The 26,361-nt window shown below is 45.6% G+C and overlaps 1 protein-coding gene across 2 annotated transcripts in view; it reads left to right on the forward strand.

The window, feature by feature from the left end:
• Window positions 1-26,361, forward strand: part of BROX (BRO1 domain and CAAX motif containing) — a 904,523-nt gene that overhangs the window by 529,193 nt on the left and 348,969 nt on the right. For both annotated transcript variants that reach the window (XM_069608616.1, XM_069608615.1), the window contains one exon: window positions 279-351. In XM_069608616.1, coding sequence (XP_069464717.1) covers window positions 279-351 — 73 coding nt within the window. The remainder of the gene's footprint in view (window positions 1-278; window positions 352-26,361) is intronic.

Here is a 26,361-nt window from a genome sequence, read left to right on the forward strand (position 1 = left end):
AACCCAAAGCTCTTAAGATGAGTCTGGTAAAGGACTGGGTAGGCGGCGGAAGTGTGTTCTTCCCTTCTATTGTTTGAGGAAGTTCCCTATAAATGTTAAATGTAAATATAAATGTTATTTTTCCAATGTTTGAGTTGAAGATTTTTCTGGTCTTATGGGGAACTTCCCTTTATAATGGTGTGCAATGCCTACTTGCTAGATGGTGTACTTGATGCTGTTCGTACATTGATCATTTGCAAGTTTGCGATCAGTGATGTGAATTCATTGACATTTTTCAGCATTACAGAAGATGAAGCAAAAGAAGTTCACAGAAGCATGAAAGTTGCAGCTGGAATTTTTAAACATTTGAAGGTAATGCTTAGGATTTTCTAACCATGAACCACTATATTTTTAAACTGCAAAATTGGGATTAATGGAATCATGCGGAATGCATAAACACCTCCCTTCAACAGGCGTTGGGTTTTCACTGCATGGTTTGTAGGACCCAGTATACTATAGTTGGCCTCACAGGATCTTCATTAATCATTTCATTAGCACAAGGACGTGTATGTATACACCTCTGAATAAAAAAGGGTTCAGCTTTTCCTATAGCACTATATACACGTCTTAATTTCCACTAAAAATCATTTATTTCCGGTAACCTTTGCCAATGAGGGGGGCGGGTACTCCATGGGCTAAGGAACCTTGATGCGGATAGCTCTTACCTTTTATGTATGATTCTATCTAGCTGTTCCCAGGCGTTACTTGCAGCAGGTGAAATAATTGTCGTAACTTCCTCAAGGCTTCATTCACCACATTGTGACCAGATGACACTTTTAGCTATGAGAACCTTGTATCGTGTGGGTAACAGATGTTAGCGATGGATGTCTGAGATAACATGAGGGCATTTTTCAATGTGGGTCTTTCTTCAGGGTTCACTCTTATACTATGTTTGCTGCAGTAAAAACTCTGAAGATCAAAAGTTTAAAAACTTGTGCACCAAAACCGGACAACTTTAGTTATGAGATCTGCTCTATCAGCAACCATTTTCGATACATCTAAATACCTTTCCAAGACTACATCTGTGCCGTTTGACCCAGATCTTGTCGATACGCTCAGTGAAATCACATATGTTACATATATTGCCCCAGGTGAGTCGTAGATGTTCTAATATTAAAAAGGTTCTGGACAAATTCCTCCATCAGCACTCCCCTTTCGGTTTCAAAAATGTATAAATATCGGAAGCACAAGAGAGGTCTTCCCGGTCACTTATTTGGAACCTCTCTTTTCCTGGTACCTTTTGTAGTAACAAACAGCCTTTATAAAATAATAAAGGTTAATTGAAAATGTTAAAATACAAAACCAATAAAAACAAGCCATAGTCTTGGAGTACTTGAGGACTGTGATTGGTTACATTTTGCATTTTACCGTCATAGTTCCTGCACAACTGTTGACTTTTTAAATATTACAGTGACTTTGGAAGGTCATGCAGTAATCCTTTCAACAATGCCAGATTTAAAAAGCCATGCAAGTAGACAGGACCTCATTTGAAATTTAACAAACTTTTGTTTTGTGCTCAGTAAGTTGCTTTTGTCAGACTGATGCGAGTTTGGTACGACCAGTACAGGAGTATGAGTCTTCAACTGCTAACAACAGTGGACACAAAGGGCACTGGGTTTCTGGATGCTTAACATGTTGAGTCTGGTGTTTAGCCTTTAGGTACCATTAGTGTTGACACAGTGCCCTCCATGACCCTAAATGTGGATGGTGGGGCAATAGAGGGGATGGGTGCTGCCACAATTGTGTGATGCTGGGTTTAGGGAAGGCCTGGGGAGGGTCCCCCTTCTGCCCAGATTGGCATATGGTGCCTGTACTATCCACATTTAGAGTATCCAGTGATAGGATCGGGCAGGGAATAAATACTTGTACTATAGGGGTTTGGTAAAGCCCTCTGCTTGATAAGAAGTACCCATAGTCTTCCGTAGTAATTAAACCCTCCCACAAACACTTAAAATGGAGGGGGACGACATTACCAGCTAATTTGGAGGGCACAACCCCAGATGCAGGATTGTTTTGCACCCGTTCACGGAGCTCTGACACCTAGTGTACTGCAGGTCGAAAGACGGAAACGCAGAGAGATTGCTGCTCCCCATGTAGATGCCGGCAAGGTAGAAAACCAAAATGACAGCATGGGATCTTGATACTGCACTTCATGGGCAGTGGAAGCCCTCCTCCCCCCCCCGCCCCATTTACCTCAGCTGAGAAATCTGTAGTTTTAATTATGCTAACTTAATCAGGAAACTTCTCATTGGAATACATAGAAGTTAAATGCAAACAGACATTACCACCCACATTACCGACTTGGTCAGGGTGGTAAAAGTAGTTTACTTAGAATGGGTAGTGTGGATGTATGGAGAAAAGCAAGGAAACAGGAGGCTGGAGAGAGAATGTTACAGAAGAGTGGATGAAAGAAGCAGGAGGCGAGTGTGGGGAGAAGTTTTGAGGTTGGAGGAAAAGCAGTATTAGGTGGACGTAATAAAGAACAGAGGAGGACGACGAGGAGGCGGTGGTAGAGAATGGAGAGGAGGAGGTTGTATAGATCGGAGAGGATGTGGTAGAGAATAGAGAGGAGTGGTGGTAGAGAAAAGGGTGTTGAGGTGGTGATTGATACACCAGATTCTCCATTGTTATGAGAGTGTTTGTTCCACTCTCTTACCAATAAGTGAACAGCAATGAGTCACCCATAAAGCTAACAGGCTGGCAGCGAACAGCTGCTATCCCTACGACGGAAACAAAGGAGGATGTCTGTACCCAGAAACAAGAACTGAATGACCCACCCTCCATGGGAAGACTATACCCTTGTATCTCTTTGTTGGCTTGCAAGGAGAAAGTAGATGAAGTATTGTATTATATTTGTATTAAGTTTGATTTTATTTATACTGCTTTATGCTAAAGCGCTGTACAGGAAATGATAAAACGGTACAAATCAATATGAGAATGGTGGAAGAAATTATGAGCAGAGGAAAAAGACCTTTAAACGTGAACGAAACATAGAGTAAGATGAAAGGGAGCAAAGAGAGGGGAAGAGCATTCCTGTTAAAAGGGGCCAGCAACGAAGAAGAACGGAAATGGGAGGAGACACAAGGAGGACGAGGGACGTTGAGAAGAAACTGGGAATCTGAAAATAAAGAACGAGCTGGAGAATAAAAAGATACAAGCACCGAGAGACAAAAAGAAGCCAAGTTGTGAAGAGATTTGAAAACTGTTAAGCGCTGTTAAAGCACAGATGGGCGTGGAAAGGATGTCAGCGTAAATAGGTGCAAGCTGGAGTTTGAGAGTCACGAGGAGAGGGGAAACAAAGTAAACGGATAGAAGAATTATAGACTGTTTTACCAATATTAAAAAGGTGAAAATGACAGGCGCGAGCAACAGAGGAAATGTCTGAGGAGAAATGAAGAGAAGAGTCAAAGTGCATGCCAAGTTTGCAGGCAGATCGGGAGATAGCGAGGGAATTAGGTGGAAAAGACAAAGAATAGGGAGTGAGGGAGGAGGAAAGAGTAGTAGCAGGAAAGAAGAGGACTTCAGTCTTAGAGGGATTCAGATAAAGGTAATGGTTGGTCATCCAAGACTGGATAGCAAGCAGACAGGAAGAGAAAGTGTCTTCAATAGCAGTTGTGAAAGCAGGGTAGGATAGGAATAGTTGAGTGCCGTCCATGTAAAAGTGGTGTGAAAGACTGAATGAAGAGATTATAGAAGCAAGAGGGATAGTTTATAAAGAGAACAAGGGATGGCCCAAGACTGACCCTTGGGGAACACCGTGACAGAGAGGAAAGGTAGGTCTGCTCAGCAGCCCAAGAAACCAAGTATGTGCGATTGTCAAGACATGAGCGGAACCATATCAGAACACAGTTTTTGAAGCCGAGATAGTCACGAGAAAGCAGTGGAAGAGATTGGTCAACTCTATCCCAGGCAGCCGATACATCTAAAAGTACCAGTAGAGAAGAGTGTTGAGAGTAGTGAGCTGAGAGAAGAGAGTTTGTAACAGAAAGGAGAGCAGTCTCAGTGGAGTGACAGGGCTGAAAACCAGATTGATAAGGTGGAAGAAGAGAGTTGGAGTTAATAGGTGAGGAAACTTCAGAACATACAATGCACTCCTAAAGCTTAGAAAGATATAGGAGGAGACAAATAGGGCGGAAATTAGAAGGACGAGAAAGGTAGAGTGAAGATTTTTTAAGAATTGAAAGAATCATGACATGCTGCAAAATGAAAGGAAAGTCCGAAGATTGGAGAGAGGCATTAAAAAGAGAAGTAAGATATGGAATAAGAGAGAAGGGGGAGGATCAGCGGGAGCAGAAGTGGGATGAGCCTTAGAAAGGAAGATCGCCATATCGGCATCAGTAATAGGATAAAAAGAGGAGAATGAGAGAGACGTAGGGAGAGATGCAAAGGGAGCAGGCGGAGTGGGAGAGGCAGAAATAGAAGAGCAGAGCAGATCAACTTTAATAGAAAAGTAAGTAGCCAAATTAGATGCTGAAAGAGTAGTAGCAGGATCAGGAAGCGTGGAGATAAAAATCTGAGTTAAATTCTGAAAGAGGCGAAGTGAGTGAGAAGACAAAGAATCCAAGAGATTAGTATAGTACTGTTGTTTGGCTGTAAGTAGAGCAGAATAGTAAGTGGTATGAATAGATGAAAGAAGAGACTGGTTTGCAGGTGACTGATTTCCACCAACAGCGCTCAGCACGGAGAAAAGATTGTTGTAGTGAACGAAGTGAAGGAGTCATCCAAGGTTGGGAGGGTTTGTGCGTTGGAATGAAGGGTTAAGCGGGGTAAAGAGAGTAGAGAGTGTTGGAAATGGCTGAGGAGAAGAAAGATAAGATATAATTTGCAGAGGAAGAAGCAAGTTCCTGTAGAGATGAAAGCAAAGAAGGGATAGTAGTGTCAAATAGCGAAGTATTAAAGTAATGTATACTGTGACAGAAAAAAATGAGGGACATAGAAGGGGAAGGGGAGAGAACTGTAGGAGGAATAATAACTGAAAGAAAGGAACACACTGGCAGATAAGTGACAAGGAGAAGCAGAAATAGAAGTCATAGATAGGCGAGGAGGCAAACACTAGATCCATCTCAGAACCAGCAATATGAGAAGGAGGGGGAGGCCACTGAAAAGAAAGCTTGTAGGAATCAAGAAGAGATATAAGAGGAACATAGCAGTGAGTGGAGGAAAGATGGAGATTGGAATCGCAAAAAAAAGCAAGCACGTGTCAAAGGGTAAAAGAGAGCGTCCAGATCTTCGCAAAAAGAGTTGGGCCATGGGGGCAGAAGAAAAGCGAGGGTTTTGAGAAGAGGGAGTACTGATATTGAAATGAGGACAAATGTGGAATACTAGTAGAAGATGGAAAGAAAATAAATGAGGAGTGATGTAAAATGTCAACACCACCCTTGCTATGCGTTAGGCGGGCGGTATGAGAAAAAACAGTTGAAGAGGTTGTCAAAGAAGCCGGGATAGCAGTGTAAGAAGAGGATAGCCAAGTTTCTGTGATACAGAGAAGGTGCTATTTTAAACAGTGAAAAGTATCAAGAATGGAATGGGCTTTATTACAGATTGAGCGCACATTCCAGAGAGCAAGATTGACAGGATAGGAAAGGTCAGAAAAGGGAGGATAAATTGGATTGACAGATTATGGCAAGAAAAGTGGGGGGAAGATGTTGTGAAAGAAAAGCAGGGCAGAATAAGAAACAGGGGAAACAACTGTGACAGCATGGAATGAGGAGTCCGACCAAATGCTGGTATAGTGATTGCTATAAACCTTTATTTTAAAGCATAAACAAACCCATCTATCCATAACTAGAGGTGGTTTCCCGGCCTCAAAACAAACTAAACTCAGGCAGTCAGGAAGTCTGTGTAGTCCAAATGAAAAGTTCATCATAATAGTCCAAACTCTTATTCTATCCCTACCACTTAAACACAAATTCTTATCTAATCAAAATAAGTTATTTCTAAAAACCCAGGCGACGGACTCCATTTCCTAGGTATGAGTCTCTTGAGGTGCAGTGTACTCAAGCTCGGGAAATGTTCCAATGTTCAAACACAAAAGAAAAGTTCCCAAGTTCAAAAGAAACAAAGTTCCAGTATTTCCAGGTGGGGCTAGGAGAATGACTCCCTTCTCCTAGTGTGCTCACAAGTTCTTGGTAAGCCTCTTCCATGCTATCTTTTTTTTTTCAACTTGATATTTTATTAACATTTAAGACATGACAAAGACATCAGACATCATCATATATGCATAAAAACTTGACACAACACGCTTTTTTAAAAAAAATACATTTTTATTGGCATTTCTTTAAATATTAATATCGGGACTCAACATTGTCCCCAACCCCCCCTTCCAACGCCCCTCCCTCCTTACCGGTATTAGCATCCTTGCAGTTCCTTAGTGTCCCATGTATGCTTCAGTCTTAGCTTGTAAACATATCCAGGATACAAATGTTATGTGGGCACCATTGTAGCATGTAGTCACTTTGCAGGAATTCTATGGCTTCTCCCCAGTCTGTAGCGAATCACTGTCTGTCCCCTTGGAGGTTATATGTGATTCTCTCCATCGCTACGAACGTCCAAATCCTGTGGAGCCATTCTTGTGTGGTTGGGGGGGGGATTTTTGTTTCCATTTTTGTGCTATTGCTAGCCAGGCTGCTATGAGGAACCCCATAAAGTTTTTCTTTTGTGTCTTGGTAAGTGTTCTATCTCTGGGGGCCCACATGCCACACATCCATATTTCTTCTTCTAGGTTGGCCGTTCCCTTGAACATTTCTTGCATCTGAGTTTTCACTTCCGCCCAGAATTGTTGAAGTTCCCCGCAGTCCCACCAGATGTGTCTCCATGTGCCCACGGTGTCGCACCCCCTCCAACAGTTCCCTTGTGTTGTCGGGAACATTTTGTGAAGTCTTTCCGGGGTGTAGTGCCATTGGATCATCACTTTGGTCCAGGCTTCCCTTGTTTGTATTGCCCGTGTCCACTTGGGCATTATTTGCCAGAGATATGTCCATTGCTTCCTCGTGATTTGTTTTCCTAGCGTGATTTCCCATTTTTTCATGTAGAACCACGTGATGTTTTGTTCTTGGGCGTTAATGAATTTGTATAGAGTGGAGACAAATTTCTTTTCTCCCGTTTGGGTCAGCATGTAGGTCTCGAAAGGTGTAGGATCCCTTGTCAGGGCCTTCGTTATTCTTGGCGTTGTGAGCCAATGGTGGATCTGTTCATACTGATATCTGTCCTTCTCGGTGAGGTCCAGAAAATCCTGGCATTCTGTGAAGGATCTGATCTGTTGTCCCTCGACATGTCTCCCACTTTTGTGCAATCGGCATCTCACCATTTCTGGAATGACCCTTTTTCTACCCCTGGGGGGGAAGGCTGGGTTGTCAAACATTGGTATGAATGGGGCGTGGTCTATCGTGAGGGTTTCTCTCTTGGTAGCTCTGTCCCAGATTTCCATAGTGGTGCTCATGACTTCACTTATCTTAATGTTTTGGTGTCTGTGCTCGGGTCTCTTCCACAGGAGGTGGCGCAGGTTTGATGTTGCGACGGCTCTATCCTGTGCCACCCACCATTTTTCTGACATGTCCGTGATCCATTCGCTAAGTACCCAGAGTTGAGCCGCCTCATAGTACTTCCTGAAGTGGGGGAGCGCCATTCCTCCATCTGATTTTTGTGCTGTAAGCGCCTGTTGTGATAGTCTTGGTGTTTTGTTTTGCCATACATATTTGGTGATAGTTTTAGTGAGTGACTTAAAGAAAGATGTCGGAATCCTTATGGGGAGTGCTTGGAAGTAGTACAGCAATCTGGATAAAATCGTCATCTTAATGACCGTTATTCTGCCCCACCAGGAAGTTGTCAGCAGGTTCCATCAGTTCAGATCTCTTAACGTTTTCCATGAGCTTTGTGTAGTTCCCCAAGTATAGGTTTTGTATCTTAGGTGTCAGGGTCACTCCAAGGTATCTCACTCCTTTTGCCGTTTGTAGTTGTAGGTCGTTCGTTAACTTGTGGATCTCATCTTTATTTCCTGCCAATGCCATTACCATTGATTTCTGCTTGTTTATTTTCAGCCCCGATATTTTCCCATAATAGTTTATCAGCTGGATAAGAAGCGGGAGCGTCCTACTCGGTTCTGTAATGGTCATCATCATATCGTCGGCGTATGCGGCTGTCTTATGTATTTGTCCTCCCATTTCTATACCATTTATGTCTGGGGTCGCTCTGAATTTCACCAAGAGGGGTTCTAGAAAGATTGCGTACAGCTGGGGCGACAGGGGGCATCCCTGCTTTGTGCCCCTTCCTATTCTGATGGGATTCGAGAGCTCCCGGTTGACTGCTATCCTGGCAGTCGGTGCGTTGTAGTTGGCACAGATCATATTTATAAGACACAACACGCTTTTAACAAGAGATCCCCTAGGCGGCTCTAAGCCCGGGAAGAGAGGTGCTCCGTTTGACGCCAGTTCCTGAATGCTCGGCTCATTCCAGCCAGCGGGTTAGCGGAGGCCTTCGTTTGAGTCCGGGGAAACTTGCTGCAAAGTCCATTAATGGGGCCCAGGTATTTCAGAAGAAATTTAGGTTGCCCAAGCGAAGCGCTGTTATTTTTCAGCGACTATGATGTTGTAAGAGGATTCAATTCAACACTACAGCTAAGTCAATGCCTAGTCTGGGATACTGAATGGAAACCCTTACTGATATAACTTTATGTCCAGTTCATGCGTTCTGGATGACTACCCCTATATAACACCCCTCTCTTAGAATCCCCCTGACCCCACTGAGCCAAGAAGTAGGTTTGTTTTGCAAATTTAAAAGATTTATTTGAAAAAATTAAACAATGTATAGATATATCACACTTTGATAATAAATTAATAATTGAATATCACACTTAATCTGAGATGATAAAGATTAACAACGGAGAATCTGGCACTAGCACACTTCTTTATAATCACTAAGGAGTTGACATGAAATGGATAAGGTAGCACACTGGTAAATAGGGACAGAAGAATAATGTGGTAGAGAATGCTTTATAGAGTTCAAATGGATGCAATGTTGAATGAAAATGCAGTACAGAAATACTCAATATGCGTTCAACAAAACAATGTAATCACTTTTCTCTGGCAATCCCCTCCCCCCTTTATGCAATGCAAGGAAATGGAAGGAAAGCACACAGTTCTCAGAAATGCAATCAACTGTAATTCAGTTCACCCCAGCAGCTTAGACTACAGAAGTTTACACACAGTCCCAAAATGCTTTTATATGTGCTGGCAATGAAGTGAATAATATGCTAAAATGCTTTTAATTCCCCCTAGAGGTTCAGGGTGAGTGGTATCTAGTTAATATTAGTCCAGGCTCACTCTAGCAATGATACAGGGATGGTTCTTAAGAGGCAAACGAATTTTTTAGCAAGGAAAGCAAAGAATCTTCTGTTTTCACACATGGAGAAATTTGCAAATCGCGGCAAAATTCGCGAGAGCGTTTTTCGCGATTACAGCAAAAGTATCGGGGGTAGGAATGCGGTTCTAGGTTCGTAGGAAAGCCACGATTCTAAGCTTTCTGAGGGAAGTTACTGCAAGTCTCTAGCACAAACGGTCACGGAGATATGAGCGATTAAATAAAGGTCGTTTTTCAGATTTGAAATTTTAAAGTTCAAAAAGACAAGTGCAGCTTGCAACTAGAAAATGACAGGTGACAGTTAGGAGGCAGTTCTACTTAGATTAAAATAGATTGAATTATATTATTTTAACTAAGAGATTGGTTCTGCACAGTTTTGCTAGGTACTCACACTATATTCTTGAATTAGAATGGGCCTCGCCACGGATCTGGTCAGGTTTTAGACTGGACTCTGGTCTCTGCACTTCACAGTGATCTGGGTCAGCTCTACTCTGCTGGTCTGGTCTGGGTCTCTGAAGGTGGATAGATTGAAGTCTCTATGTTGGCTCTCTGGAGGTTGATGGAGGTAAAGTATGGATTTTCCCGGCAGAGCTTCCAGCTGCAAATGGATTTGAAAGTCCCTATCTGTCCTGCCTGTCTGCTTTTATCTGTTTTGAAAATGGGTGTGTGTGCAGCATCACTAGGCTCTACCCCTCTCCACTTGCCATTGGCCCAATTCTCCCCTCTCCCATGATTGGGGAAGGAACTGTGAGTCAGAGCGATGCTGTAGGTTTTATGGGTCAGAGGATCCTCCCCTGTCAAATTGCACACAATCTATATTTGATAAAAAAAAACATATTTGCACAGGTACACATTTGTTTAAAATTACATGTACCCATCATGCATTACAGGAGGTATACCCTTGTCCAAATCTGCTCTTCCTGGGAGCTTGCATTCAGAAATGGCAATATTTGCACTTTTTAACTAATTTTGCAATTTCGGACATTAACCCAAATTTACACACATGTGCGCAAGGAGTATGGACATTAGTTGATGAAGTGTCAGATTTTTCACATGCACACATTTTGAGTAATATCCTCTTTTCCGCTAAAACCCCCCTGAACATACCACTGGGTCCTAACACGTCTTAAAATGTGGGCAGAAAAATCACAAGAATTATGGTGTCATTTAAATAATTTTCACAAGTCCGTACTATGAGTTATTCATCTTTTTAGAGTTATGTTCTGGCCCCAAAGGGGTGTGGTTTCCCCCCAGCACAAGGTTGAATTTCTGGTTTTTCCAGTTCTGCCAAGCCAGCTTGCTCTCACAGGCAGTGCTCCTCCCCTGTCCTTCCAGGAGGAAGCTCCATTTACGACTCCCGCCAATAAAACATTTGCCTGAGTCAGGACAGGGCTTTGTTCAGAGCTCCTGTATTCTGTGGGGGCTCCCCTTAATTCAATTATCAGAGAGATGGCATATCCTTAGTGTGGCCAGCAAAAGGCAGATAGGCCTGGGAACACAGCTGTGACTCAAGTTTCATCTCCTGTCGGGGGTAGCTGGTGGGCAGAATTCAGTTCCTTAAGCCAGGTTTCAGATAAAATGTCACTTTTTGTTACCCAGTTTAAGTCAAGACAATGTTTACATATGCAGCTAGAATGCTGATTCTAAGTTTAAAACTATGACATTTAAACAATTGCAACCTATGTGACACTCAAAGTAGGTCACTCATTTCTTTTAAACATTTAGATTTTTAGTGTCTTTCAGTCCAAATTTACTTAAACTGCTGAAATCCACAGCTCAGCCAGTCTTGTTATAAACCTTCAAGTCACTTCAGAATATAACTTTACATTGGATCCACCTCTCAGTAAGTCTTTCTTTGGCCTGCTTTGGGTTCATTTATTCAGTTTTACACAAAAAAAGTAAAATCTGGTGTTGTTTTAAAACGCCGGCTTTTTGATAGTGGTGAGTACTGGTACTGCACCCCTTTTTTTGGGATTTAAGAAAATGAATTCCCAACAGTTATGGGTTTGCTTTTGGCAATCAGCATTGCCATTCCCAATGGTTTCAGACTACTGTGTGGGTAGTCCAATGGTGGTTTTAGGCAGTGTCCTTCTGTGCCCATAACATCGGCAAAAATGAGTGGCAGCCTATTCTTCATGCCTTTCCCTGTGCATTTTCTGGGAAGCTCTGGCCATCATGATGTTTTCCATGTCAGTACTGCACAGTTTTGAGGTAGGGCTTGGATGCGTGGATAAAAACATCCCACAAGCCCCCCTCTTGCGATGGCCATTCTATTTCACTAATGGGACTCGCAAGACCTGGGATGTTTCCTCATCTTCTTCCAATAGATGGCACAGTTCAGCATCTTTTTCTCCATCCGGTCGGATCGATCGGTTCTCCTCGCCGGTCCTGATGGGAAGATTGGGCGGTACCCCGGGCCCGTTGCGTCTCTGCTCCCGGTCTCCGGATCGTCCTCCTTGGCCGGTCTCCAGGTTTTCTTTCTCCTAGGACGACAAAGGAAGAGCGGCAATACCTATTCATAGACATTTTTCCACCACTGTTGAGATAGTGGGGCAGCATATGCATTTCATCATAACGAAACATTACATTCTTATTTTGAAAAAAAAACAGTATAACTAAGAGACAGTTTCATGCAAATCACGATATTTTAGAGACTAGATGTGGTATGTTTTATGGTTAGAACTGAATTAGTCTGAGACAGTACCCGCTAGGTTTCCAGAGGATTCCTCCAGTTGTTGCAGAGTGTGCCTGGGATGGCAACACTTCAACTGGTTTATGTGGACCCACTTGTCTTCCCCCGCTGCCAAAGGACCTTTGGGGATGTGGATTTTGTAGGCCACAGGGGAAATCTTGTCGATGATCTCAAAGGGTCCCTTCCATGTAGGCACGAATTTTCGCTGTTTGGCCTGGTTTCTTTGGAAGTTGTATAGATAGACCCGGTCCCCCACCTGATATTCCTTCCTGGAAGTCTTCAGGTCATAGTGGGTCTTCATGCTATCAGCCGATCTTTCTAGATTCCGCTGAGCGTAAGCAAAAGCATGTTGGAGGTGTTTCCTTAAATTCTCCACATACTCATGAGTAGTGGAGGCATTTATCAGTGTCTGCTCTTGGGTCCTATAGAGCAAATGCTGAGGAAGCACCATCTTGCGCCCAGTCATCAACTCAAATGGTGACATTTTGGTTGCAGATGAAGGGGTAGATCTGATGGCCATTAGGACCAGAGGTAATCGGATATCCCAACTTGGCCCAGAATCTGCCACAAACTTCTTTAATATGCTCACAATGGTTCGGTTATATCTCTCTACTGCCCCAGAAGAAGCTGGCCGGTAAGCAATATGCAACTTCCTTTTGACCCCCAGTATCTCCCACATCTTTGTCATTACTTCACTGGTGAAGTGGCTACCCCTGTCTGACTCAATCCTTTGAGGTAGACCAAAACGGGAAAAGATGTGGTTAATCATCAGGGCAGCTGCAGTTTCTGCCTTGCAATTTGGGGCTGGGAGACATTCCACCCACTTGGTAAACAAGCATGTCACAGTCAACATGTACTTATTCCCCTTAGCAGAGCGAATCACGGGGCCTACAAAGTCGATTTGTAAATCTGACCATGGCAGTGTCATCCCCCTCTTTTGGAGGGGCGCACGGTGCGTGAGGGATGATGGCTGAAATTGTGCACACACAAGACACCCCTTCAAGTATTGGTCGAGGTCCTGCCCCATGTGTGGCCAGTAAGCAACCTCTCTTAAGATTTCCAATGTTGTGTGAAACCCCCTATGACCGGCGGTGGCCGCATCATGGGCGTGACTTAACATCAGGCTTCGGAATGAGGTAGGAACCACCCACTGATCGTGGCCAGCTTTGGATTTCCTTACCAGCAAACCGTCTTGGATTCGCAACATTTTTGGACATTTCATCAACACTCTTAGGTCCTCTTTCCCAGTGTAATCGGTATCCGTCAGGGGAAAGTTCTCAGGGTCCTCAAGGTGCTGGTAAAATTTACCAATTATTGGATCCCCCTTCTGAGCTGTAATGAAATCAGCATCAGGGGTCTCCTTACTCCATTGTGCAATTGAAAGGTCGTTGTGAGCATTTGTCTGCGACCTAGTGATAGCAGTGACCTGGATTTCCCCCAATAGGGACTCAATCTCAATTAGATCCCCTTGGATGGCCCCGGTTTTGGCCAGCTGATCAGCTAAGTCATTTCCAGTTTTGTCTGGTCCCTCTACTTTGGAATGACCCTTGATCTTCTTCCAATAGATGGTCATCTCATTCGAGGTGACCAGATCATCAATGTTTTGGATCAACTTCCCATGTTTCAAGGGTTTGTTGTTAGCACATAACATGCCTCTGGTTTTCCAATTAACCAGGTGCTCCACGAACCCGTTCCGTACATAATCCGAATCTGTGATTATGACCAGTTCGCGGAGTTGATGCTGGACAGCAGTGAGGATGGCCTGATGCACAGCCATCAATTCTGCCACCTGACTACTTCGGGGACCAATTTTGTATCCAGCGGAGGGTTCAGGGGACTCATTCACCCATGCATTCCCTACGCCGGCCACCAGTTCTTTCTCCCCGTTGTTGTCAACATGGTAAGAGCATCCATCCACATAGACAGTGGGCATTCCCTCACACTTGTCCTCTTCAAAGACTTTGTGTGGGGAATTAAGGTATGCCTCCGTGTTGTCCTTGATTTTTAGACTTTCGTCCTCGAGACAGTTTTCTCTGGCACAATCATGCAAGTCAGCCAGACCTTGCGCGAGGGGACTCTTCTTGTTTTGGCCATATCTGACCTCCACAGGAAAGCCTTGCATTGACAGAATCCAGGAAGTAATTCGGGAATTACTCACATTTCCGGCCCGGATTCTGTCACTTTGGAGATATTGCAGAGGCTGGTGTGGAGTCTCCACTATGATGTGTTCCCCATGGATAAACGGACGGTAATTCTTCAATGCCCACACCGTTGCCAGGAGTGCCTTCTCACAATCGTTGAATTTTTCCTCCACAGAGGATAAAGTTTTGCTCGCATAGGAGATTACTTTATTGACCTTGTCATGCTTTTGGTATAATACTGCCGTCAAGCACGTATTAGAGAACCCCGTCTCCAGGAAGAACTCCTTGTTTCTGACAGGGTAAACTAGGCAAGGCGCTTGTGAGAGGCTTCTTTTAAGTTGTCTTACTGCCTCGGATTGTTCTGGACCCCATTCCCACTTGACCCCCCCCCTTCAGGAGATGAATCAGGGGTCTGGTGATCTCTGCGTAGCCCTCAATGAACTTTCTGCTGTAATTAGTCAGTCCAAGGAGGCTCCTTAGTTCCCGCAGAGTTGTGGGGTCTTTCAATTTTTGAAGTGCTTCCCCTTTCTTTTCCTGGGGACAGAGACCCTGAGGAGTAATCTCATGCCCCAAGAAATTAACACGGGTTCTACACCACTGTGCTTTCTGAAAGGAAAGTTTTGCTCCGGCGGCCCTCAACTGGGTCAGAACATAACGGATCTCCGCTATGTGTTCCTCCACAGATGAACTTTTGATGAGGACATCATCTACATAAGCCAGGTTACCCCTCGCACCCAGGTCGGGCAAATGTTGAATTCATTGCCGGAGTTGAGGTATCCGAAGGGAGTCCGGGTCCATGTATACTGCTGGCCCCCAAAGGTAAAAGCCAGCTTGTATTGGTCCTCCCTACTGACCGGCACGGTCCAGTATCCATTGGTCAGGTCTATTGCAGTGAATACCTGTGACCCCTGAATCTGGGCCAGCCCCTGGTCAATGTAGGGAAGAGGCCATCGGGAAGTATGGACCCGTTTGTTGAGCTCCCTGAGGTCGGCGCAGAGTCTCCACTGGCCGTTTGGCTTCAATATTCCCAGCACCGGATTATTGAAGGTGCTGTGGACTGGACGGATTATTCCCCGGGACTCAAGGTTCTTAATTATTTCAGTAAGGGACTCCATTGATGCGAGAGGCAAGCGATATTGCTTCACAAACACTGGAGTCATGCCAGGGTCCGTGGGGATTGTTGTTGTGTGGATGTCAGTGAGACCACAGTCATATGAGTCTACCGCAAAGAGATCTTGGAAATCCAAGAAAACTTGTTTCAACTTTTGCTTTTGTTCCAGAGTCACACAGGCATCAGCTAGATTGACTCTCTCTTCCACCATCTGCCTGAAGCCTGGAAAGACTTCTGGTTTGGCTATCTCCGCGGCCTCCTCCAGCTGGGTGGAGAAGTCCCTGGTCAGAGTGCTGATTTGGACTAGAGGCTTCAGGTGGGAAAGGCAGCCCTCATGGACCTGGAAAATCACCTCATCCCTCCTGAAGTCACAAGTCACATCTTCCTTACCATAAGGGCAAGAAGTGTACACCAGGAAGTTGCCCCCATGCCGGGTAAAAATCCTGTCTGGTGTTGTATTGTCGTCACTGTCACTGTCAAAGCGGTCCTTGGGGATTGGCCCTAACAGTTCATTACCTAAATCTATGGAAAAATGTCGGTCATCAACCGCCATTCCAATAATGGTGCCTGCGGCTAGAGTAATACTCTTTAAGTCGCTGTTATCCACCTCTATTAGAATGGTGTCATGTTCTATGTTGACTAATGGTGTTGGGTTTACCCCCAACCCTTGCTGTTGGAGAGAAGCGTTTAGATGTATGTAAGCATCAGGGTTTTTCAAATGTTGTCCTCTTTTAGCTTTCACTTCCAGGGAGAATTGTCGGGTCCTTTCTGGGATGGTGACTTCCTCTTTGATCTGAATTTCAACTGCATAAGGTAGCAATTGAGCTGACCTAAATGCTTTTTCTGGATCATCAAAGCCCATGGGATTATCCGCTAATCGGGACCAAGCTTTGAAGTTTATTAGGTCCAAGCTAATGGCAAAGCGATTGAGAATGTCACTGCCTAAGTAAAAGGCGGCAGGGACGTCTCGCACGACCCAACAATTATGGACTATGCTCTTGTTGCCAATGGAGATTTTGAGCATACACCTGCTTGGCAGGAGATGTTTGGAATTAGGTGCTTCCAGGTCCATTTCCCGTTTGTCTATCAGTTTGAAGGTGGGAATGGCTGGATCTTTTGGGAGTTGGCGGAACATGGCTTCGCTGATGAAGCTCTTACCGTTGTTCACACACACTCGAGCGAGAACAGAGTCCTTCCCTTCATTTAACTGAACAGGGATGAACAACTGCTCTCCAATTTGCTGAATCTCAGCCAGGCTCTGAGCTGATTTCACATCTTTCTGGACGATTGGAGTGGGAGTTTCTGATTGTGGATTAGTATCGAATCTCAGAGTGTTTCCTTCCAGCGTGGAGTACCACTTTAGACTGGAAGGAAGGTTGATTTTCAGAAATAGAGAGGACCCTCCATCACCAGTCTGTTGTCCTACTGCTATTACTGTCACGTCTGGAATTTGGCTATTCTGGAAGTGAAATTCTACTTGGTCAGGTTTTTGTTCAACCATGTGGCAGGTGCCGTTTAAACTAACATGGTTGACACTCTGTTTTAATTTTATTGGTCGGTTAGTCTGGGTCCAGAGGACCTTGTTTACGCAATCTATTAGGGGTGACAACCTTCTCAGGAGGTCATTCCCTAGTAAACAAGGGGTGCCCTCTGGGGTCACAACTATGACCGGGTGTTTCAACTTGTGTCGCCCAATTTTAATGTCCAAGTCTGCAGTCCCCTCGACGGGAATTTCCTTCCCGTCAAAGTTCTGCAGTTGTCCAGGAAGTGAGGTGAGAGGAATTTGGTAATTCTCTCCCCTTCCTGCATTCAGTTCGTCAAAGGCCCTTCTGGACAGAAGGGTAGCTTGAGATCCAGTGTCCACCAGTGCCAAAATTGTACCCTGCCCCTGTACTTGTACCGGGGCATAATATCTTCCCTCCTTCTCCTCAAGGGGGCACAGATAATGTACATTTTTGGACAACTGGTGGGCTAATTTTCTGGTTTTGGACATTGCAAAAGAAGAAATTTGGGCAGAATTCTGTGGAGAGCCTTGGGAATCTGAAAGAAAAATTTGGCAACTGGAGATCAGAGCCATTGTGGGTTCCCCTGGTTCCGGTTCTGGGCCGCCCCGCCCTTTTTAGAGGCAGTCACCAGGATGGGTTTGAACCAGGGGATTTTCTTGCTGTTGGTTCTGGGATGAGATGGTGGGCGGCGGTAGCTCAGTCTCCACATCTCCCCAGTCTGGATTTGCATCCCTAGGGACCCATTTTTCTTTGGGAGGAGTTCCCCCCTCTCTGAAGGAGAAGATCCTTTTCCCAGGATCCTCTGAGGATCCCTCTCCCTCAAATTGGAAGATCTGTACCTCCTCCTCAAACTGAGTCTGTTTGGGTCTTTTGTTTCTCCTACCCCCCCTCTGCTCCTTAGGAGGCAGACTTTCAGGGGCAAGAGATTTTGTTTCCGGTTCCTGGGTTTCCAGGGGCTGTTTACAAGTGAGGAAGGAAGCTTCCTCCAAGGCTTTACACCCCCCTTCCCTTTGTGCCTCCTCCCTGGGAACCGGTGAGTTATCGGGGTGCTGCCCCCGTCATTGTTCTGGAGTACCAGGTCCAGAGTTGGGTGCGTTCTGCGCCGGCATGCCGATCTGAGGGTTCTGCTGAGCCCTCAGTATGTGACCCAGATCCCGCGCCATGTTTTGGACTTGGCGCTCTAACTGGGAAACCCGCTCAGGCTGATACGGGGCCCTGTTTTCTCCCCTGGGCTGATCCCGGGAAGGGTAGCTATCCCTTCTTTGGTAGTACCCCTGGTTGGGAAGATTTGGATACCCCTCCACCCTTGGCCTCCCCTCTCCCGGATTAGGTTGTCTGGGCTCAGGGAATTGGGGAAAGAAGGGTGGAGGATTTTGGGGTTGGAAGTTGGGTGGATACCTGGGGAAGAAGTTCTGCCCAGGATTTGGAGAATTTCTGCCCTCCGGTGGGAAGTTAGGAGGGAAGTTCCCTGGGTTAGGTGCTTGGCTGGATCCCCCCCCTTGGGCTGGAGGAGTCCACACATAACCCAGGATGGGCCTGTTTCCCTTGTAACGGGGGCTTACATAATCAGGAGAGCGAGGGACCCCATTTGTGGGGCTGCCTCCCTGGCTCCCTGTCTGTGACTGGCCCGAAGACCTTCTGGGCCTAGCATTATTAGGTGCAGGTAGGTTTTTAGGCCCCCCCATCTCCAAATCCAAAACGGGGGTGACCTTTACCTCTGCCACCTTGGCAGCAGCAGGGGTGCTGTTGGCTTTGGGGTTTTTGGGCGCATTATTTTTATTTTCTATTGGCTTCTGCACCTCATAGATCCGGGTAGCTTGTTCAATGACCCATTCTAAAGATCTTTTCTCATGAAAATCTCTCACGAGCTGGGTCATTATGTATTTGGGCAAGGCATGGAAAAAAGTATTAACAAATTCTCTGCTGTCTGTGCGCACCCTTCTGGTGGTCTGCGCAAAGGCACGTTTCAGTACTTGCACAAACTCTTGTGGGGCCTGATCCTCCCCACACTGCAAGTTGTAGGCTGCCTTGCGAGCCTCTTGGGGATTTCTGTGAACAGAAAAATGTTTTAATATGGCCGCCCTATAGGTGGACCACCTGGAATGATTTTGGTCCTCCAGCCCTGCAAAGAAACTGGAGTACTCTGGGGAGAATGTCCACTTTACATATTGGATACAGCTTCGGCTGTCCTTCAAATGAAAAGTCTCCATCATTTGCTCATAGAGCTCCAAGTGTTCCCAAACAGAGTACTTGGCGTTCTTATGATACGGCGTGATGAAACTCCTGATTGCCTTAATCTGTTTCAATGGGTCCTTAATCAAGGCCCTTTTTGCCTTATTGGCCTTTTTGGTTCGGGTAACCCTTGTCCATTCATCTTCTGACTCGGAGGCACTGCTCCCAGAGGTTCCCGTCTGTTCTTCCAGGTTTTCCCGGATTCTGCGAGCCTGGGAATGGCTGGCAGAATGTGGGGACCTGGTCTCCTGTGTCCTGTACCGCTCAGAGGAGTCTTCAGATCCCTCCTTGCTGCCAGGATTTGATGGGTACCCCCCCCACTGACCTAACTGGGCAGAGGTTTTCAGGATGCCCTTAATGGGCCTACTCTCCTGGGGTTCCCCATTAAATTGCACTGTGCTTGGGTTCCCATACCCGGATGCCCGCCCCTCCATTCCTGGGTGGTACTGGCCTATGAGCCCCGTGCTTCTGGCTGGATAGTAATCTGCCATCCCTGTGGCCCTGTGCTCATGTGCGCCAGGGGACATGGGGGTGACAGAGTCCAGGGACTGAGAGAGATAAAGGCCTCTGGTACTAGGGCTCCTGGGGTTATGCTCAGGAGTTTCTCTTTCCCAGCGAACCTCATCTCTATCCGCCCCTGCTCCAATGCAAGAGCCTGCGCCTTCAGTTCCTCAGTTAAGGCCTTACTAGACTCTATCAGTCTCTCCTGCATCGCTACCTGTTGTTGGAGCCTATCATTGTGCTGGCAGAGAGCCTCATTCTCTCTCTGCGTTTCCTGATTGGTCCTGGAGCACTGGGCCAGTCTTTGCTGCAGGAGGGTTACCTCCTGAGCTGTGTCCCTATTGGCCTGCTCCTGTCTTGCCAGAGCATCCTCCACCCTCCTGGTGTGCTCTAGCAAGTCCTGGTGTTCTTTTTGGAGGTCACCCAGTCCCTGGTGGGCCAGGTGATTTTCTTCCAATTTCCTTTTTAAGTGGCAGACTTCCTTGCCTAAGGTATCCCTTTCCTGACTAAGAGCCTGCATCTGTGCCGCCAGGTCGTCCCTTTGCCTTTGGAAGGCACCAGCTTTCTGGCGCTCCTGGTCAAATTCTGCCTGGGTATCCAGGTCTTTCAAAATCAGTTTATTGCTCTCTGCCTTCTCCCTATCTAGGTGGCTTTGCAGGGTAACTACCTGCTCAGCACATGCCCTATTGAAGTCTAACTGTTGCTCCAGCTTTTTCTGGCTCTGCAGTAGGGAGTCCAAACCTTCTTGGTACTCCTTCTGCAAGGCCAGAAATCTGGTATCCTGGTCAGCCTTTTCCTGTTGCAGGATGTCCATATCCTTCTTTATTTTAATGATGTGCTGTCTACTCTCATTTTCTGACTCCTGGCTCCCCTGCAGCCTCTGCTCAGAAGAGACCAGGTCAGATTGGACCTTCTCTAACGCCATCTGTCGCTTATTCGCCAGATCTTGGCTTTCAGTACATTTATCCTGCATGTCTCCCATATATAGGTACAGGTATGCTGCTATCCTAACCATCTTGTCTTGTTCATCCTTAGCTTTAGGAGCCATGTATAGTTCACTCAGGGCCACATGTAAGGGACCCTGATCTCTCCATATATCTGACCCTGTTTCCGTGACCTGTTGCGTGATGGCCTGCAACCAGACCATCTGGTCCTGATGAGTCCACTCACCTCTCACAAATAACTTATGTAAGAAGTGCTCTCTGGCTATTTTCATATCTACCAAGGTCGTCATTCTAGAGATTGGTCTCTGTCCTGACTTACAGAAATTAGTATTTTATTTTTGCAAAACAGACCTTTTTCTTAGCGCGTTCCTTTGAGGAGTGCTTTACAGCGTAACACAGCGTGTGATCCGACCGGATATGTGTATCTGGTCAGCTGGCACGCTGTATTAATCTGCACAAGTGATAGATCTAATCCAAACGTCCGGCACGAGCCCCCAATTTGTAAGAGGATTCAATTCAACACTACAGCTAAGTCAATGCCTAGTCTGGGATACTGAATGGAAACCCTTACTGATATATCTTTATGTCCAGTTCATGCGTTCTGGATGACTACCCCTATATAACACCCCTCTCTTAGAATCCCCCTGACCCCACTGAGCCAAGAAGTAGGTTTGTTTTGCAAATTTAAAAGATTTATTTGAAAAAATTAAACAATGTATAGATATATCACACTTTGATAATAAATTAATAATTGAATATCACACTTAATCTGAGATGATAAAGATTAACAACGGAGAATCTGGCACTAGCACACTTCTTTATAATCTCTAAGGAGTTGACATGAAATGGATAAGGTAGCACACTGGTAAATAGGGACAGAAGAATAATGTGGTAGAGAATGCTTTATAGAGTTCAAATGGATGCAATGTTGAATGAAAATGCAGTACAGAAATACTCAATATGCGTTCAACAAAACAATGTAATCACTTTTCTCTGGCAATCCCCTCCCCCCTTTATGCAATGCAAGGAAATGGAAGGAAAGCACACAGTTCTCAGAAATGCAATCAACTGTAATTCAGTTCACCCCAGCAGCTTAGACTACAGAAGTTTACACACAGTCCCAAAATGCTTTTATATGTGCTGGCAATGAAGTGAATAATATGCTAAAATGCTTTTAATTCCCCCTAGAGGTTCAGGGTGAGTGGTATCTAGTTAATATTAGTTCAGGCTCACTCTAGCAATGATACAGGGATGGTTCTTAAGAGGCAAACACATTTTTTAGCAAGGAAAGCAAAGAATCTTCTGTTTTCACACGTGGAGAAATTTGCAAATCGCGGCAAAATTCGCGAGAGCGTTTTTCGCGATTACAGCAAAAGTATCGGGGGTAGGAATGCGGTTCTAGGTTCGTAGGAAAGCCACGATTCTAAGCTTTCTGAGGGAAGTTACTGCAAGTCTCTAGCACAAACGGTCACGGAGATATGAGCGATTAAATAAAGGTCGTTTTTCAGATTTGAAATTTTAAAGTTCAAAAAGACAAGTGCAGCTTGCAACTAGAAAATGACAGGTGACAGTTAGGAGGCAGTTCTACTTAGATTAAAATAGATTGAATTATATTATTTTAACTAAGAGATTGGTTCTGCACAGTTTTGCTAGGTACTCACACTATATTCTTGAATTAGAATGGGCCTCGCCACGGATCTGGTCAGGTTTTAGACTGGACTCTGGTCTCTGCACTTCACAGTGATCTGGGTCAGCTCTACTCTGCTGGTCTGGTCTGGGTCTCTGAAGGTGGATAGATTGAAGTCTCTATGTTGGCTCTCTGGAGGTTGATGGAGGTAAAGTATGGATTTTCCCGGCAGAGCTTCCAGCTGCAAATGGATTTGAAAGTCCCTATCTGTCCTGCCTGTCTGCTTTTATCTGTTTTGAAAATGGGTGTGTGTGCAGCATCACTAGGCTCTACCCCTCTCCACTTGCCATTGGCCCAATTCTCCCCTCTCCCATGATTGGGGAAGGAACTGTGAGTCAGAGCGATGCTGTAGGTTTTATGGGTCAGAGGATCCTCCCCTGTCAAATTGCACACAATCTATATTTGATAAAAAAAACATATTTGCACAGGTACACATTTGTTTAAAATTACATGTACCCATCATGCATTACAGGAGGTATACCCTTGTCCAAATCTGCTCTTCCTGGGAGCTTGCATTCAGAAATGGCAATATTTGCACTTTTTAACTGATTTTGCAATTTCGGACATTAACCCAAATTTACACACATGTGCGCAAGGAGTATGGACAATAGTTGATGAAGTGTCAGATTTTTCACATGCACACATTTTGAGTAATATCCTCTTTTCCGCTAAAACCCCCCTGAACATACCACCGGGTCCTAACACGTCTTAAAATGTGGGCAGAAAAATCACAAGAATTATGGTGTCATTTAAATAATTTTCACAAGTCCGTACTATGAGTTATTCATCTTTTTAGAGTTATGTTCTGGCCCCAAAGGGGTGTGGTTTCCCCCCAGCACAAGGTTGAATTTCTGGTTTTTCCAGTTCTGCCAAGCCAGCTTGCTCTCACAGGCAGTGCTCCTCCCCTGTCCTTCCAGGAGGAAGCTCCATTTACGACTCCCGCCAATAAAACATTTGCCTGAGTCAGGACAGGGCTTTGTTCAGAGCTCTTGTATTCTGTGGGGGCTCCCCTTAATTCAATTATCAGAGAGATGGCATATCCTTAGTGTGGCCAGCAAAAGGCAGATAGGCCTGGGAACACAGCTGTGACTCAAGTTTCATCTCCTGTCGGGGGTAGCTGGTGGGCAGAATTCAGTTCCTTAAGCCGGGTTTCAGATAAAATGTCACTTTTTGTTACCCAGTTTAAGTCAAGACAATGTTTACATATGCAGCTAGAATGCTGATTCTAAGTTTAAAACTATGACATTTAAACAATTGCAACCTATGTGACACTCAAAGTAGGTCACTCATTTCTTTTAAACATTTAGATTTTTAGTGTCTTTCAGTCCAAATTTACTTAAACTGCTGAAATCCACAGCTCAGCCAGTCTTGTTATAAACCTTCAAGTCACTTCAGAATATAACTTTACATTGGATCCACCTCTCAGTAAGTCTTTCTTTGGCCTGCTTTGGGTTCATTTATTCAGTTTTACACAAAAAAAGTAAAATCTGGTGTTGTTTTAAAACGCCGGCTTTTTGATAGTGGTGAGTACTGGTACTGCACCCCTTTTTTGGGGATTTAAGAAAATGAATTCCCAACAGTTATGGGTTTGCTTTTGGCAATCAGCATTGCCATTCCCAATGGTTTCAGACTACTGTGTGGGTAGTCCAATGGTGGTTTTAGGCAGTGTCCTTCTGTGCCCATAACATCGGCAAAAATGAGTGGCAGCCTATTCTTCATGCATTTCCCTGTGCATTTTCTGGGAAGCTCTGGCCATCATGATGTTTTCCATGTCAGTACTGCACAGTTTTGAGGTAGGGCTTGGATGCGTGGATAAAAACATCCCACAATGTCCCAGCACTTGGACCACCATAATGGGATGGAAGGGCCCTTGGGGTGTTTCCAGAGTCTTGCCAGGGCAATTTTGGCCGCTGTTAGCAGATGGGTGCATAGGCGTGCTAGGTGGCCCGATAATGGAAGTGACCCGTCCACGGTATCTCCCAGCAATATAATCCCCGGGTCCCAAGGAATTGTGAGGCCTGTGATCAATTTAATATGGTCCAATGCACCCCTCCAGCAGTTCGTCGCCTTCGGGCAAGCCCACAAAAGGTGGAATAATGTTCCCTCGGATGAGCAGCCTCTCCAGCAGTTCGGTGAAATAATTGAGTTAGATTTGTGTAGTTGTGCCGGCGTGGCATAATATCTGTAGAAAACCTTATACCCGCCCTCCCTGTTGGTAATACAAGGGGTGCTTTTGTGCAGTCTTGACCAAATTTTATTCCACTCTGCAATGTCCATTGTTCGTTCCAGGTCTCTCTCCCAGTTGACCATGTATTTTTCTTTGAGTTCAGGGTTTGATTTCTCCAGGAGCCGATACAGGGTGGAGACTTTGGTTTTGGGGGTGGGGGGGTCGACGTTAATGTTATTTCTAGTGGTGTTAGGTTCCTAGAGCCTCTCTCCTTAACAATCATCTGGGAGATCCAGTGACAATCTGAGAGTAGCGAAATCTCTCCCCTTCCGGAACTTTGAATTTCACCTTGCAAGCTACGAATGTGAGGGGACGGCCTCCCTCTAGGAAATCAAAAATCTTCTGAGGCCCCCATTTTTCCAGGCTGCGAAGCTCTGGGAGTGGAGTCCCGGAGAAAACTTGGGGTTATCCCATATTGGTGTGAGGGCTCAGGGTCCCCCCGCCTCCCCATTTCTTGGCTGCTGCCTTCCAGCTCCCCCCTGTGTTAAGTGTTGCAGCGAGAGGATTTAGGTTGTGCTCGGTGCTCCAAGTCTGCATGTGTGGGAGGTCAGCTGGGGGGGGGCTTACACCATGCCTCCTCTATCTGTAACCAGCATGGCCGGTCTGTTGCTTGGGTCCAGGTAAATGCATGCGATAGTTGAGCTGCTCGCCTATACCTAGACACGTCTGGGACCCCCTAAGTTGTGGCTTCGGATCATGATCTTTCTTGCAATTCAGGGTTTTTCCCCCCTCCAGATAAACTTAATTACGGCGCTTTGTAGGGCGTTATGGTCACTCTCTGGGATATGCGTCGGGGGCGCTAGACATTGGTAAATTAGCCTGGGGATCAGGTTCATTTTTATCGCTGCTATGCGGCCAAACCACGAGATCTCTTGGATATCCCAGCGGCTGAGGTCCCCACGGAGATCCTTGAGTAGCTGCGGGAAGTTGCACTGGTAGACCTTGGTGTGACTTTTGGGAATGTAGACCCCCAGGTATCCGATTGCGGTGCCCACCCAAGAAATGGGGAGCTTAGGGGTGAGGAGTTCTTTCGGTTGTTTCGTGAGATTGATTGCTAGAACGGAAGATTTATCATCCTGAATCCGGATGGTTTCTCAAAAGCATCAAGCTCCTCTAGCAAAGCCTTTAGGGATGTGTTTGGACATGTTATGGTCAGAATGTCGTCTGCATATAGTGCGGCTTTGTATTCCTTTCCCCCTATTGTAAGCCCCCGTATGCCTATGTTTTGTCGGATCGTTCCTGCAAAAGGCTCCATGGACAAGGCGAACACGAGGGGGGATAGCGGGCAGCCCTGGTGAGTAGCCCTGGTTATAGCTGTCTTCTCTGATCTAATGCCGTTCACCCGGAGTTGAGTGGTCGGGAACTGGTAGTTTGCCATAGTCCATTTTACAAAGTTGCGGCCTAATCCCATGTGTGCGAGTGTGTGCCTGATATAGTCCCAATTCACCAGGTCGAACGCTTTGTGTGCGTCCAGGTGAATGACTAGTTATTCCTCCCCTCTTCTGTTGGCGGTTTCAATAAGGTTCAGCGTTCTTCTGATGTTGTGTGTCCCCCTCCCCGGTATGAACCATCTTTGGTCCTTGGATACTATTCCCGGGAGGATTCTTCCCAGTCTAGATGCCAGAACTTTGGAGTAGATCTTTCCATCTGTGTTCATCAGCCTGTACGAGGCCGCTTGTTCAGGGTCTTTCCCTGATTTGTGGACTAATATGGTGAGGGATTCCGCCATACACTTGGTAACCCGCCCAGTCCCTAAGAAAAAGTTAAACAGGAGCGTTAGTTGTGGGGCTAGGATTTATGCGAATGTTCTGTAAAATGTAGTCAGCCTGTCCGGTCCTGCGGCAGTGCTTTTCAGGGACTTAATGGCGTTGGATACATCTTCTATTGTGATTGGGGCTTCCAATGGCTCAAATTGGGTTGTGGCAGCG

This window comes from Ambystoma mexicanum, chromosome 4q (genome assembly GCF_040938575.1).
Source record: "Ambystoma mexicanum isolate Mex_15411 chromosome 4q, UKY_AmexF1_1, whole genome shotgun sequence".
Classification (NCBI taxonomy): Eukaryota; Metazoa; Chordata; class Amphibia; order Caudata; family Ambystomatidae; genus Ambystoma; species Ambystoma mexicanum.